Source organism: Oncorhynchus kisutch, linkage group LG1, assembly GCF_002021735.2.
Source record: "Oncorhynchus kisutch isolate 150728-3 linkage group LG1, Okis_V2, whole genome shotgun sequence".
Classification (NCBI taxonomy): Eukaryota; Metazoa; Chordata; class Actinopteri; order Salmoniformes; family Salmonidae; genus Oncorhynchus; species Oncorhynchus kisutch.
Window position 1 is genome coordinate 21692341 of NC_034174.2, and position 14936 is coordinate 21707276.

At 41.2% G+C, this 14936-nt stretch overlaps 1 protein-coding gene across 5 annotated transcripts in view; it reads left to right on the forward strand.

Annotated features, from left to right (window-relative positions):
* Positions 1 to 548: 548 nt before the first annotated feature.
* LOC109897491 (death-inducer obliterator 1-like) overlaps positions 549 to 14936 on the forward strand; it is a 29241-nt gene continuing 14853 nt past the window's right edge. Inside the window, exons 1-6 of one of the 5 annotated variants that reach the window (XM_031801301.1) lie at positions 549 to 706; positions 8666 to 8786; positions 9973 to 10091; positions 10373 to 11363; positions 11906 to 12239; positions 12556 to 12780. In XM_031801301.1, coding sequence (XP_031657161.1) covers positions 10010 to 10091; positions 10373 to 11363; positions 11906 to 12239; positions 12556 to 12780 — 1632 coding nt within the window. In that variant the 5' untranslated portion in view covers positions 549 to 706; positions 8666 to 8786; positions 9973 to 10009. The other 4 variants (XM_031801185.1, XM_031801240.1, XM_031801403.1 and 1 more) reach the window with 4 other exon arrangements.

Sequence of the window (14936 nt, forward strand, 5' to 3'; positions counted from 1 at the left end):
TAGGGAGAGATTGAACATGTCTGTAAACACACCAGCCAGCTGGTCTGCGCATGCCCTGAGGACGTACTAGGGATGCGTCTCGGCCGGCAGCCTTGCGAGGGTTAACGTGTTTAAATGTCTCACTCACGTTGGCCACGGAGGAGAGCCCACAGTCCTTGGTAGCAGGCCAAATGTCACTGTATTGTCCTTAAAGCGGGCAAAGTATGTGTTTCGTTTGCTGTTCACTTCCCGTCAGATAGGTAGCAGCATGGCTTCATTGTTGTACTGTGTGACCTCGAATTTTGATTTGGAGCACAAGTGCGCCGAGAAAAATCTGACGGGAAGTGAGCTGCAATGGCATCAAATCCTAGATGCCATTGCCTGGCGTTGTGCCCTTGAGTTTAACAGCTCCCCAGTTTAAAATCGGAAGCAATATTTCGGTTGGACCTTGTGTGCAATTGACCAACACAGTGATCGCATAATCTATATTATTATATTGTAGATTGAATGACAATGCCTTGGTTTCCCTGGGGGTTGTTTTGGCATCAGAATCTGGCTTTCCACCCCTGGCCTGAATTAGCGCTGTAGTAACAACTGAGCAAAATAGCTCTCCTCTAGCTGACAATCAGTCAGCGCCATTCTGCATTGCCAGCCAACCAACACGAAATGAAAATGGAGGACTAAACGGAGACTGTGCAAGAACGTAAAATATCGTCAATGTTTACAAGTGGGTCGAATTGCAACGTATTATATACCCAAACTATACTTGTGTGGCATTCTTTGTCAATTATTAGATACGGTTGAATGCTGTTTATATTTGAAAGTATCTTTGCTAGTTGTAAGCAGCAAGCTAGCTAGCCAGTCGAAGCGTGGTGGTGGCCTAGCTAACGTTCCGCGATTTGTAACGTAATTTGCGGGTAATACATCACGCTAATTGTATGTTCGTAAACTAACATTATTTGTCTTTAAACGAGTCCCTATCTATGTGTGCATTAACGCATGTTGTCTGGTGGCATGAATTCATGTTGAGGTCACTGCATGGGGATCGCTACATAGTTTACTACATTAAAGTGGTGGGTGTGTGATCCTTCTCGAGCTTCTCTACTTCAGTGCTTTTTTCTAGTACATTTGCGAAACATCAAGTACTTGGCTAGTTGTGTCTTATAATATTTAGCCACCCAACATAAATATAATTTATCTAGCTAACGACCGTGTCGGATTTCTCAGTGGACGCAGACGCCTTGTATTTGCGATCTACTGCTACGTTAACGGTAACACGATAAGCGGTTCGTGGCAATGATTGTTTCTTCCGTGTAATTCAGATACTTCTTTTCCAGCCACCCGAGTATGACTGTCGGGATTATAATTTGTATGATCCAAAAGACAAAGTCGAGCATGTGATACGTTTCTACAACGGTTGTCAATATCTAGCTAGATGGTTCGCAGTGTTCTGTTAGGCCTGGACTGAGAGCTAGCTAGCATAGTGCAAAGTAACGTCAGGCATTAGTATGCGATCACTGTCACTTCCCCACGATTTAGTTTAGAATAACATTGTAACTCGCTAACAATGTTGCCGTGACCACCCCTTCCCCCAACATGTCAATTGGGGTGGGTCTCTGGGAGTGGTTTTCTCACGTGTGTCGTGACCATGATCGGGGAACAATCCGTGGTGCACCCCTCTCATCCCAGCATCGTGGTTCTCTTGCTAGTATTTTTTTCTTCCGTGAAATTGCTGTAAATTCAAATACAGACATTTCAAATTCCTTTGCATTTTGTGGGTGAGGCTATTTACTTAATTACTATGTTTTAAAGGAGGGGAATAAATGTCAATAGGCCTACCATTCTGCCTTTGAATGAGGACTCAACTCTTGCCAGTTCACTTCACCTATTTTGTGGGCCGAGTCCCTTTGCATTCACATTGCTATGTTTAGCAAGGAACCAATATATCTTTCCAATATGCACTCTGGGTTTTTACAAAGTGCAGGACAAGCCATTCAATCAGAATGTTTTATGAAGACCGCTATATATACCTACATACATTTTGGAAGCTAATATATTGCATTTAATTAAAATATAATAATTGTAATCAATATACTGTTAACATGTACATTTTATTGATAACAGGATAAATGGCAATAGAATAAATGCAATTGTACACCGAAAAGGGCAGTTTCCCCAGACATCTAGCAGTATTTCAATGTTCTCAATGAAGTGTGGATTAAGGTAAAAATTTGGAGTACAGTGACATATCCCATCCCTGCATTCAGGTACGTTTTTTTTGACCCCGAGTGTAACGGTAGGGTCTGTATCTTTTGGCAAGTGCTTCATCTATTGGTGAGTTGTAGAAATGTGGTTACTTTGTGTTGCATTTGCCCATTAATACCATCAATATGGTCTTTTGGCATACAATAACCATTTATAATAACCATTTATATTCAGTGGTGTACCCTCCCCAACAGTAAATCAGGGGTGAGAAATGCATTTGAGAATAATAAGACCAATGTAAATGGGATATTGAATCTTAACATGTGAAAGTAAATGTCAATGTTTCACTGCATGTGTGTTTGTCAGTCATTGAAACATACAATGGGGTGCACATTTTACAACTTTGTGTATTAGGCAACTTCTATTCAGCCAAAGCCATTCCCAGAGCTGTGCCAATGTCATTTTGATGTCAAGTTGTTGGTCTGAAGTGTTTATTTAGTGACAGTTTAATATGTTTTTACAACCCAGTTAAGTTGTATTATTATGATGCAGATGTTCTGTCAATTAATGCACCAATTCAGAGATAAATATGACTGACTTGAATCCCAGGCACACCCCAAAAACAGCAGAAATGGTCTTGTATCTCTTTTCTTGCTGCATTTGTATATCCCCCATCACCAATGACCTTTCTCATTGAGATATTATCAAATTGTAGTTGTCACATGCTTCGTTAACAGCTGTAGACTAACAGTGAAATGCTTACTTATGGCCCTTCCCAACAATGCAGAATACAATAGTAGTAATAATACATATTATCATGAGGAATAAATGCACAATGAGTAACGATAACTTGGCTATAGACATGGGGTACCAGTACCGAGTCGATGTGCTGAGGTACGAGGACAATGAGGTAGATGTACATACAGGTAAAAGTGACTAGGCAACAGGGTGTAACTGACAAATGTGTGAGTGTGGATATAGAGTAAAAAATACTTCGTCCGGGTGGCTATTTGGTTTAACTATTTAGTGGCTTGAGGTTAGAAGCTGTTCAGGAGCCTTTTGGTCCCAGAGGGTTCGCCTGTTCGGTACGGTTACCGTGCAGTAGCAGACAGAACAGTATGACTTGGGTGGCTGGAGTCTTTGACAATTTTGTGGGCCTTCCTCTGACAACACTTGGTATAGAGGTCCTGGATGGCAGTGAGTTCGACCACAGTGAATTACTGGGCCGTATGACTGCCCTCTTTAGCACCTTACGGTCAGATGACGAGCAGTTGCCATACCAAGCAGTGATGCAGCCAGTCAAGATGCTCAATAGTGCCGCTGTACAACTTTTTGAGGATCAGAGGGGCCTATGCTGAAACTTTTAAACCTCCTGAGGGGGAAGAGCCATTGTCGTGCCCTAGGGCTGGGCGATATATCAAATGATTCATTCTAATTTATGTTATAGCGCGATGTTCAAACTGCCTGTATCGCTAGAATCTAGACTAGGTTTTGTCGTATTTTCAGTTTTCATGAGTGTTCCGTCTCCTTCGCAACTTCCCACTCAGACACCAAGCCCCTCCCCCAGCTTACTCGCAAGACGAAATGTAATTTATTCTCTGACAACAAGCAATTTAAACTCGCTATTTGAAGTTTGGTCCTACAGAATCGGTCATATGGACACTGAAACGCTTAGATACATAATTTTTTACTGTAGCAGACGACAACTTAACCTTTCTAACGATACCATTTTTATGTCTCGACTCCCAAAATGTAGAGAAGAGCAGACCCTACTAAAACGAGAGTATCAATGAACATGATTGTGGGAAATTAATGCTCAGTTTGTCGCTCCCTTCTTTAACACATACCGCTAGCAGCATTGTAAACGTCAGCAGTCTAGTCTGTGTTTTCTAATTGTGCAATGAGCATTAAAATACGCGTTTATATAAGGGATTGGTAACTAATTTTCATTCTGAGAAATAAGCATCTTATCCAGGTATGCCACTTGATTTCAATATCTAAATAAAGTGAACATTCTAGAGGGTCTATTAATCACAGTTCAACTGTACCACTTTGTTAGCAAGCAAATAGATCCAAGTAGACTAGACTTGAAATAGAAAGTTATCTTGGCTACTCACTGCATTCTGAAAGTATTCAGACCCTTTGACGTTTTCCACATTTTATTACATTACAACCTTATTCTAAAATAGATTAAATTATCCATTATCAAAATGGATTGAATTATCAACTACCCAATAATGAAAAGAGGGAAAAGTTATTTTAAGAAATGTTTTGAAAATAAATAAGAAACGGGTACCTTTTATTTACATAAGTATTCAGACTCTTTGCTATGAGACTTGAAATTTAGTTCTGGTGCATCCTGTTTCCATTGATCATCATTGAGATGTTTCTACAACTTGATTGGAGTCCACCTGTTGTAAAATTCAATTGATTGGACATGTTTTGATATTGCACACCTGTCTATATAAGGTCCCACAGTTGACAGTGCATGTCTGAGCAAGAAGGAATTGTCCGTAGAGCTCCGAGACAGGATTGTGCCGAGGCACAAACAAAAACGTTTCTGCTGCATTGAAGGTCCCCAAGAACACAGTGGCCTCCATCATTCTTAAATGGAATGAGTTTGGAACCACAAAAACTCTAAATAGAGCTGGCTGCCTGGCCAAACTGTGCAATCAGGTGAAAAGGGCCTTGGTCAGGGAGGTGACCAAGAACCTCATGGTCACTTGCTCCAGAGTTCCTCTGTGGAGATGGGAGAACCTTCCAGAAGAACAACCATCTCTGCAGCACTCCACCAATCAGGCCTTTATGTCAGAGTGGCCAGGCAGAAGCAACTCCTCGATAAAAGGCACATGACAGCCCACTTGGAGTTTGCCAAAACAAAGGACTCAGACCATGAGAAACAAGATTCTCTGGTCTGATGAAAACAAGATTGAACTCTTTGGCCTGAATGCCAAGTCACGCCTGGAGAAAACCTGGCACCATCTCTACGGTGAAGCATGATTTTGGCAGCATCATGCTGTGGGGCTGTTTTTCAGCGGCAGGGACTGGCAGATTAGTTAGGATCAAGGGAAAGATGAACAGAGCAAAGTACTGAGAGATCCTGGATGAAAACCTACTCCAGAGCGCTCAGGACCTCAGACTTGGTCGAAGGTTCACCTTCCAACTGGACAACTACCCTAAACACACAGCCAAGACAACGCAGGAGTGGCTTTGGGACAAATCTATGAATGTCCTTGAGTGGCCAGCCGGAGCCTGAACTTGAACCCTATCGAACATCTCTGGAGTCACCTGAAAATAGCTGTGCAACGACACTCCCCATCCAACCTGACAGAGTTTGAGGGGATTTGCAGAGAAAAATGGGAGAAACTCCCCAAATACAGGTATGCCAAGTAGAGGTCGACCGATTACGATTTTTCAACGCCGATAACAATTTATTGGAGGACCAAAAAAAGCCGATACCGATTAATCGGACGATATTTATGTATTATTGTAATAATGACAATTACAACAATACTGAATGAACACTTTTATTTTAACTTAATATAATACATAAATAAAATCTATTTAGTCTCTAAATAATGAAACATTTTCAATTTGCTTTAAATGATGCAAAAACACAGTGTTGGGGAAGAAAGTGCAATATGTGCCATTTAAAAAAGCTAACGTTTAATTTCCTTGCTCAGAACATGAGAACATATGAAAGCTGGTGGTTCAATATTCCTAGTTCTTCAGTATTTCCAGTTAAGAAGTTTTAGGTTGTAGTTATTATTGGAATTATGATGCATTGACTATTTCTCTCTATGCCATTAGTATTTCATATAACTTTGACTATTGGATGTTCTAATAAGCACTTTAGTATTGCCAGCCTAATCTTAGGAGTTGATAGGCTTGAAGTCATAAACAGCGCTGTGAATCAAGCATTGCTAAGTACTGCTGGCAAACGCTGTAATGTTTGCATGAATACTTACGACCCTGCTGCCGCCTACCACTGCTCAGTCAGACTGCTCTATCAAATCATAGACTTAATTATAATATAATAAACACAGAAATATGAGCCTTAGGTCATTAATCTGGTCAAATCCGGAAATATAATTTCGAAAGCAAAACGTTTATTCTTTCAGTGAAATATGGAACCGTTCCGTATTTTATCGAACGGGTGGCAACCCTAAGTCTTAATATTGCTGTTACATTGCACAACCTTCAATGTTATGTCATAATTCTGGAAAATTTGTTTGCAACGAGCCAGGCGGCCCAAACTGTTGCATATACCCTGACTCTGCGTGCAATGAACGCAAGAGAAGTGACACAATTTCCCTAGTTGATATTGCCTGCTAAAATTAGTTAATTTAAACTAAATATGCAGGTAAAAAAAAAAAACACTTCTGTGTATTGATTTTAAGAAAGACATTGATGTTTATGGTTAGGTACATTCGTGCAACGATTGTGCTTTTTTTGCGAATGTGCATTTGTTAAATCATCCCCGGTTTGGCGAAGTAGTCTGTGATTCGATGATAAATTTACAGGCACCGCATTGATTATATACAATGCAGGACAAGCTAGTTAACCTAGTAATATCATCAACCATGTGTAGTTAACTAGTGATTATGTGAAGATTGATTGTTTTTTTTACAAGATAAGTTTAATGCTAGCTAGCAACTTACCTTGGCTCCTTGCTGCACTCGCGTAACAGGTGGTCAGCCTGCCATGCCGTTTCCTCGTGGAATGCAATGTAATCGGCCATAATCGGCATCCAAAAATGCAGATTGCCGATTGTTATGAAAATTTGATATCGGCCCTAATTAATCAGCCGACCTCTAGTGCCAAGCTTGTAGCATCATACCAAAGAAGACTCGAGGCTGTAATCGCTGCCAAAGGTTCTTCAACAAAGTACTGAGTAAAGGGTCTGAATACTTATGTAAATGTGATATTTCAGTTTTATATATTTGCAAAATAAATCGAAAAACCTGTTTGTGCTATGTCATTATGGTAATTATGTGTAGATTGATGAGGAAAAACAACAATTTAATCAATTTTAGAATAAGGATATAACGTATCAAAATGTGGAAGAAGTCAAGAGGTCTGAATACATTCCGAATGCACTGTATATTGTAAATCATCCTTAAGTAAAAAAAAAAATATATAAAAAATAATCCAGATCAGATATTTTTTAGGCCATATCGCCATCCCTATCATGTCCTCTTCACGACTATGTTGCTGTGTTTGGACCATGATAGGTCCTTAGTGATGTGGACATCGAGGAACTTGACGCTCTTGACCCGCTCCACCACTGCCCCGTCAACGTGAATGGAAGTGTGTTTGGCCCTCCGTTTTCTGTAGTCCACGATAAGCTCCTTTGCCTTGCCCACGTTGAGGGACAGACTGTTGTCCAGGCACCATACTGCCAGGTCTCTGACTTCCCTATAGTCTGTCTCATCGTTCATGCTGTATTTATTATTCATTTGAGTCACTCACGTCATTATTGTAGGATCGTGTCCAAGCTTTGAATGTTTCAATATACAATTTCAACATGGTTGGTTCTATATGTTCTACACCTGTTTCTCAGACATGTTTGAGGTGGAAATGATTTGGAGGTCCTCATGCTTATGGTATTGTCAGTGGAATGTTCAGGCCAGACTGATCTGAACCTTATTTTGCAAATTTAGCAAGGTGCTTTGATTGTGGAGAATATATTCCCTTTTCTTAAAATGTCTTTGTTGATCAAATAGTTAAAATATTTTAACTTAAATTACTTGTACTATTATGAATCTTTTATTGAGTAATCTGTGGTTTGGCACTTTTGCTCAGGGCTATTGTTTATCATGCTACAGAGAGGGATGCTTTAAAAATAAAGTATCATCTAAATGCTACCTGTCCAGGTTTAGTTATCTATTTTCAGTTCCAACTGTTTGGGAGGGAGCATTGTTTATAACATGTCAGCCTATTTGTTGTGTTTTGATAATAATTATTTGATAATGATAACTACAACGTGGGATTTAGGTTTGTTTAGTCATCAGTTGTGATTGGGACACATTTTTTGTTAATCTGAATTAAATTAGGTGGGGCTGAATGATTATCTACCGGTGTGTCTTTATTACGAAAAACATTTTATCACAAGTTGACTATGTCTGTACCCTACACACTGAACCTTTTTTGCAGTAGTCACTATTCTATTATGTTGCAACCTTTTATTTCAATAGGTCTAGATTAAGTGAATTATTGTTGCTAATGTGTGTTATCATGACACTAAAGGAAGTGGGTCTCATGTCAGAGAACAACCTCTGTTTCAGCAGTGTCTTGAATTTGGAATCCGTGACGTTGTATGACCTGAAGTCCCTGAAAGTGTCCCACACATTGAAAAAAAGTTAGGAGTAGGAGTTGGATGGGTGCCAACCTGTTGTGATGCATTATGCTTTTCAAGGCTGTATACTATTGCAATTTCCATACCCTCAAATAAGTTAGATGTTTTCTGACTTATCTACAGGTCCAAGATCTCAGTACCAGACCTGTGATGAGTACTGATCAGAACCTGCTGTGAGTGGAAAAGGAGCATTTTTCTCATCAGAGAAGCACTTTATCAGTGCCCTACCACTACAGAGCAGCAGGTAGGCTCGTGTTTTATTCTGTCAAAGAACGGATGCCATGCACTCATTTGTTTGATTTGTGGTGGTTCCATTTCTTTTGTAAACCATAGGAATCGTGTAAATTTACAATTTCAATAGACTAGGCTTGTCCCAGTAGTGGTGTTCTATATAGTTTTTATGAACTGGGTGGTTCGAGCCCTGAATGCTGATTTGCTGACAGCTGTGGTATATTTAAGCAATAATGCCTGAGGAGGTGTGGTATATGGCCAATATACCACGGTGTGGTATATTGGCCATATGTCACAAACCCCCAAGGTGCCTTATTTTTATCATAAACTGGTTACCAATGTAATTAGAGCTGTAAAAATAAATGTTTTGGTATACGGTCTGATATACCACGGCTGTCAGCCAATCAGCATTCTGGGCTCGATCCACCCAGTTTGTAACAGAACATAGACCATGGGTATGACAAAACATTTATTTTTACTGCTCTAATTACATTGATAACCAGTTTATAATAGCAATAAAGCACGTCTGTGGTTTGTGATATAGGGCAAATATACCACGGCTAAGGGCTGTATCCAGGCAATCTGCATTGCGTCGTGCCCAAGAACGGCCCTTGGCCACATACCACACCTCATCGGCCCTTATTGCTTAATTGTACGAATTTGACGATATGGGAGAATTTGCTCAGATTTTCTGTCTTTCCAATATCATTTTCAATATCAAATATTTTAAGAGGTAGCAATGAACAGCAAGGTGATAAAACTGTTTTATCTGAAGATGTACAAATAATGTTCTGTAGGAAGGGTTTTAAAATACTCATAACTTCGTTTAATCAAAAATTATTCTGCTGCTGTTTTGACATTTTACCATGGTTGTGGTGTAACAAGATCTAGGCTAAAAAGGATAAATTCACTATTCAGCTACGGGTAGAGTTATCATTATAACTACAGCAGCCGACCTGCTGTAGCCATTTTGTGGAAAGGAGGAAAATTGATGGTATGAAAAGACGACAGCAATGGCTGACAAAAATACATTCGGATAATTTTGGGAAAAGGGTTGTCTGTTGATATGAAGAAAGTAGTTGAACATTGACAAAGTGCTGCTCCACCCACCCTCCCCAAAACAACCACACTCTTCAGTTAAATGGAGTTGCAGAGTAGCTATCTCAAGCTCGTCTCTTGTGCTCTTCTCTTAACTGTAGACGTTCTGTTTGAAAGTAGTGAGTGACTCCATCATCTATGGAGGAGAATGTGAGCCCTGAGCTCTATCTAGCTCTCGAGCCAGAGCAGAGCCAGGACCCTATGGATAGCAGCTCTCAAGGTACCTTGGACTAGCTTCCTTTCCCTTGTCAATGAGGGGGGCATCTTGTTTGTCTAACTTTAATAATGGGCACTGCACTGCTGGATTCTCTGTAATTACTCGTTGTAAGGTGTTGATTAGTGTGTAGGGTCAGGAGTACTAGAATCACAATGGATTTCACTATTCCTATATACACTTTCAAGACCTAATTAGCTTAGTAAATCAGTCTTTTGATTGGCAAAATCTGCTACTTCACGTAAACACATTATTTGTGGCCCTTAATGTGTCTATACCATCAACAGCTATCCCAGAGGACGATAAGGTCCAGAAGGACAGAGTAGATAAAGAAGACCAAGAGCACGGTGACAATGCTACTGAGGAAAAGCTAGAGGAGACGGAGCAATCTGCTAAGACCACAAGCGAGTTCAAGAAGACCTGGGGATTCCGCCGGACCACCATAGCCAAGAGAGAAATGCCAGGAGACACGACTGCTGAGAGCCAGGATGGCCAAGTAGGGCCTGTGCGCCGCAGCGGGAGGCAGGCCAAACGCACTGACAAGTTGGAGGAGTTCCTGCTCACCACCAAGAGAGCGCGTACAGTGGGGAGGAGAAGTGCACCTGGCAGCGTAGAGGGTGGGGACCCTCCCTCCCAGACCCATACAGATGCGGAGACTGCCTCTGAGGCCAGCTTTGACGGCAACACAGAGGCCAAGTCTGTGGAGGGTAAACCAGATTCACCAGTAAGGAAGAAGGGCAGGAAGAGGACAACTCGGAAGGCTAAAGGCCGTGGCAGCTGCAGAGGTGGCTCGGTCAGTGACGATGGAAGCTCTGACAATGAAGAGAAGGGTAGTGGAGATGCACCCAAAGAGCCCCAGCCTCAGCCCCAGGAGGAGAAGGAGGAGGACAAGAAGACAATCATCCCTGAAAAGAAAGAGGAGGAGGATATAGTGCAGCCAAAGCCAGAGCAGGACTCTGTGAAGAAAGAAGTGTCAGAAAAAGAAGAGGAGGAGGAGGACGAGAAGGAGGAAAATGAAAAAGAGGAGAGCGAGGGAAAGCCCGTTGAGACCAGTGGGAGGCATGCCTCCAGGTCCAGCAGTCCTGCCAAGGTGGCAAGTAGGGGCACCAACCCAAACAAGAGAGACACCAAGTCCAGAGGTGCAAACACCCGCAAAGAGGAAGATAATGAGGATGATGATGAATACCCGTCATCCTCATCATCCAGTGACTCGGGCGACGCTGAAGGATATGACCCTAATGCATTGTACTGCATCTGTCGACAGAAACACAACAAAAGGTAAAAATGTGGATGTTATTTTGCATTTCAATTGGAAATCTGATGCCTCTAGTAAAATAGCCTCCATTTCCCACCTACAAGGGGATGAATAGTTAGTGATTAGTTAACCTGAGTGATGTCCTTGACTTGTAAACTATTATCACGATACTTTGCAGCCAATAGGATATCTATTGCGATTCTCACGATTCTATATGTATTGCGATTCGATACTGTTATTTTACTGCGATTCAATGTTTCATATTGCTCACCACATGGTCGCTGGACCAGAGAGAAAGCCATGAGAAACACATTTTGATCAGTCAGGAAAATAAAAGTGCTCAAAACAAATTGGCTCCCTTTTTAAAAGATGGAGAACAAGCTGTGAAGGTAAAATACTGGAGTTTTGGTGCAGGTACAGCCAAACTAGTGCAAAAATATAGCGACATTGTCAAAACAATGTGATATAAATTGTCAAAAATAATATCACAATATGTAACCCTCCCATTGCTGCTGTTTGTATAGTCGTCTCTCTATGCTCTGCTAAGTGCTCTGTGTGCGCCCAGGTTCATGATCTGCTGCGACCGCTGTGAGGAGTGGTTCCATGGAGACTGTGTGGGCATCACTGAGGCTCGTGGACGTCTGATGGAGAGGAATGGGGAGGACTACGTCTGCCCCAACTGTACCACCAAGAAGAGCCAGACAGCCAAGCCCAATGGCAAACTCAAAGCAGCTGTCCCTGGAGCCCGCAAGGCTGAGCAGAGCCCTTCTGTGGCAGCTTCCTCACCTACAGCTGCTGCTGGTGCAGATGAGAAGGGTAGCGATGACTTGGGTATTAAAGGGAGAATAGAGAAAACAACAAACCCCAGTGGAAAAAAGAAGATCAAGATTTTTCAGGCAGTAGGTTTTCTATTACTTTTCTCATAGCTCCAGTGGATGAACCCAACAAAAAACGGTTCAAGTTTGTCATGCCAATAATAGCTTTCTGAAAGACATCTGAGAGCTCCATATTAGGGATGGGTGTGAATACTTGATTGAAGGTTTCTATTTTATTACTAATAATTGAATAAAAGCACTCAATGTGTAAACAATGGCAACATATCAAACTCTGAGATTTGTTTGTAGTGAAAGTAGGTTTTCTTTTTCAGTTGTATCAGGACAGCCTGTATTTGGAACAACCGTGTTGCACCTGTGTGACCTGTTTGACTTTCAACAGGCGGCAGAGGAGTCTAATCTGCCCAAATGTATCGGGCCAGGCTGTGAGAAGAACGCCCTGAAGGACTCTGTCTACTGCGGCAGTGAGTGTATCCTGAGACACGCCGCGGCAGCCATGGCAGCCAAGTCCATCTCCGAGCCCAAGCAGAAAGATGAACCTAAGCAGAAAGACCAAGACAAGGCCAAGGGACAGAAGAAAACACCTGGTACCAGGGCAACGCCCAAGGTAAACATGGGGTTCATAAGATACCGAAGATGTTTACATTTTTACCTACTGAAACTGGTTAGTAATATATTGTGTGGAGCCCAAATTAAGCATAGACCTCATACATTCCAATGTTTTGAAATACGTTCTCTAAATCCGGCCAAAAAGGTACGCCAATTTTGAGTGTGAAATTGAGTGTGAATATCTCATTACCAGCGGGTTATACAACTGGTTCGATTTTTTCCCCAAAATATCTGAGTAATTACAGTGACCTGAAATAATGTTTATTGGTTACTTGCTAGATTGTTATTTTTTCTGAGTCATTGGTAGCAAACATTCATGGGAAGGTTGGTGATTGATTGCATTAGGGGTGGCAGGGTAGCCTAGTGGTTAGTGTTGGACTAGTAACCGGAAGGTTGCAAGTTCAAACCCTCGAGCTGACAAGGTACAATCTGTCGTTTTGCCCCTGAACAGGCAGTTAACCCACCGTTCCTAGGCCGTAATTGAAAATAAGAATTTGTTCTAATCTGACTAAAAATCTGTAGGAACTACAGAACACAATTCTGGTCTGAGGAACATCTTGTGGAGGAGAGACAGGATAAATATATTTGCCGTCATTTGATTGTTATTCAATAGCTATTTCATCTATTTAGCTGTGTCTAATAAAATACAGACAACTGTCATTGGATTTACTAAATTGTTATTTTTTCCCCAACATAATGAATTGGCAGCAGTTTACAATTGTATATACAGTACCAGTCAAAAGTTTGGACACCTATTCATTCAAGGGTTTTTCTTTATTTTTACTGTTTTCTACATTGTAGAATAATAATTAAGACATCAAAACTGTGAAATAACACATATGGTATCATGTAGTAACCAAACAAGCGTATTTTATATTTGAGATCCTTCAAATAGCCACCCTTTGCCTTGACAGCTTTGCACACGCTTGGCATTTTCTCAACCAGCTTCATGAGTCACCTGATATGCTTTTCCAACAGTCTTGAAGGAGTTCCCACATATGCTGGGCACTTGTTGGCTGTTTTTCCTTCATTCTGCAGTCCAACTCATCCCAAACCATGTCAATTGGGTTGAGTTTTGGTTATTGTGGAGGCCAGGTCATCTGATGCAGCATTCCATCACTCTCCTTCTTGGTCCAATAGCCCTTACACAGACTGGAGGTGTGGTGTGTTTTGGGTGATTGTCCTGTTGAAAAATGAATGATAGTCCCACTAAGCCCAAACCAGATGGGATGGAATATCGCTGCAGAATGCTGTGGTAGCCATGCTGGTTAAGTGTGCCTTGAATTCTAAATAAATCAGACAGTGTCACCAGCAAACCCCCATCACACATGCGGAGCTCATCGGTTCACCTACTCTGTGTCTCACAAAGACACGACGGTTGGAACCAAAAATCTAAACTTTGGACTCATCAGTCTAATTAATGTCCATTGCTTGTGTTTTTTGGCCCAAGCATATCTCTTCTTCTTATTGATGTCCTTTAGTAGTGATTTATTTGCAGCAATTTGACCACGAAGACCTTATTCATGCAGTCTCCTCTGAACAGTTGATGTTGACATTAGAGGTCGACCGATTAATCGGAATGGCCGATTAATTAGGGACGATTTCAAGTTTTCACAACAATTGCAAATCGGTATTTTTGGACACTGATTTGGTCTTTTTCTTCTTTTTTTTTTACATCTTTATTTAATCTTTATTTAACTTGGCAAGTCAGTTAAGAACACATTCTTATTTTCAATGGCGGCCTAGGAACGGTGGGTTAACTGCCTTGTTCAGGGGCAGAACGACAGATTTTTACCTTGTCAGCTCGGGGGATTCAATCTTGCAACCTTACAGTTAACTAGTCCAACGCTCTAACCATTGCACTCCACGGGGAGCCTGCCTGTTACGCGAATGCAGTAAGCCAAGGTAAGTTGCTAGCTAGCACTAAACTTATCTTATGAAAACAATCAATCAATCATAATCACTAGTTAACTACACATGGTTGATGATATTACTAGTTTATCTAGCGTGTCCCGTGTTGCATATAATCGATGCGGTGCGTATCGTTGCTCCAATGTGTACCTAACCATAAACATCAATGCCTTTCTTAAAATCAATACACAGAAGTATATATTTTTAAATATGCATATTTAGCTAAAAGAAATCCAGGTTAGC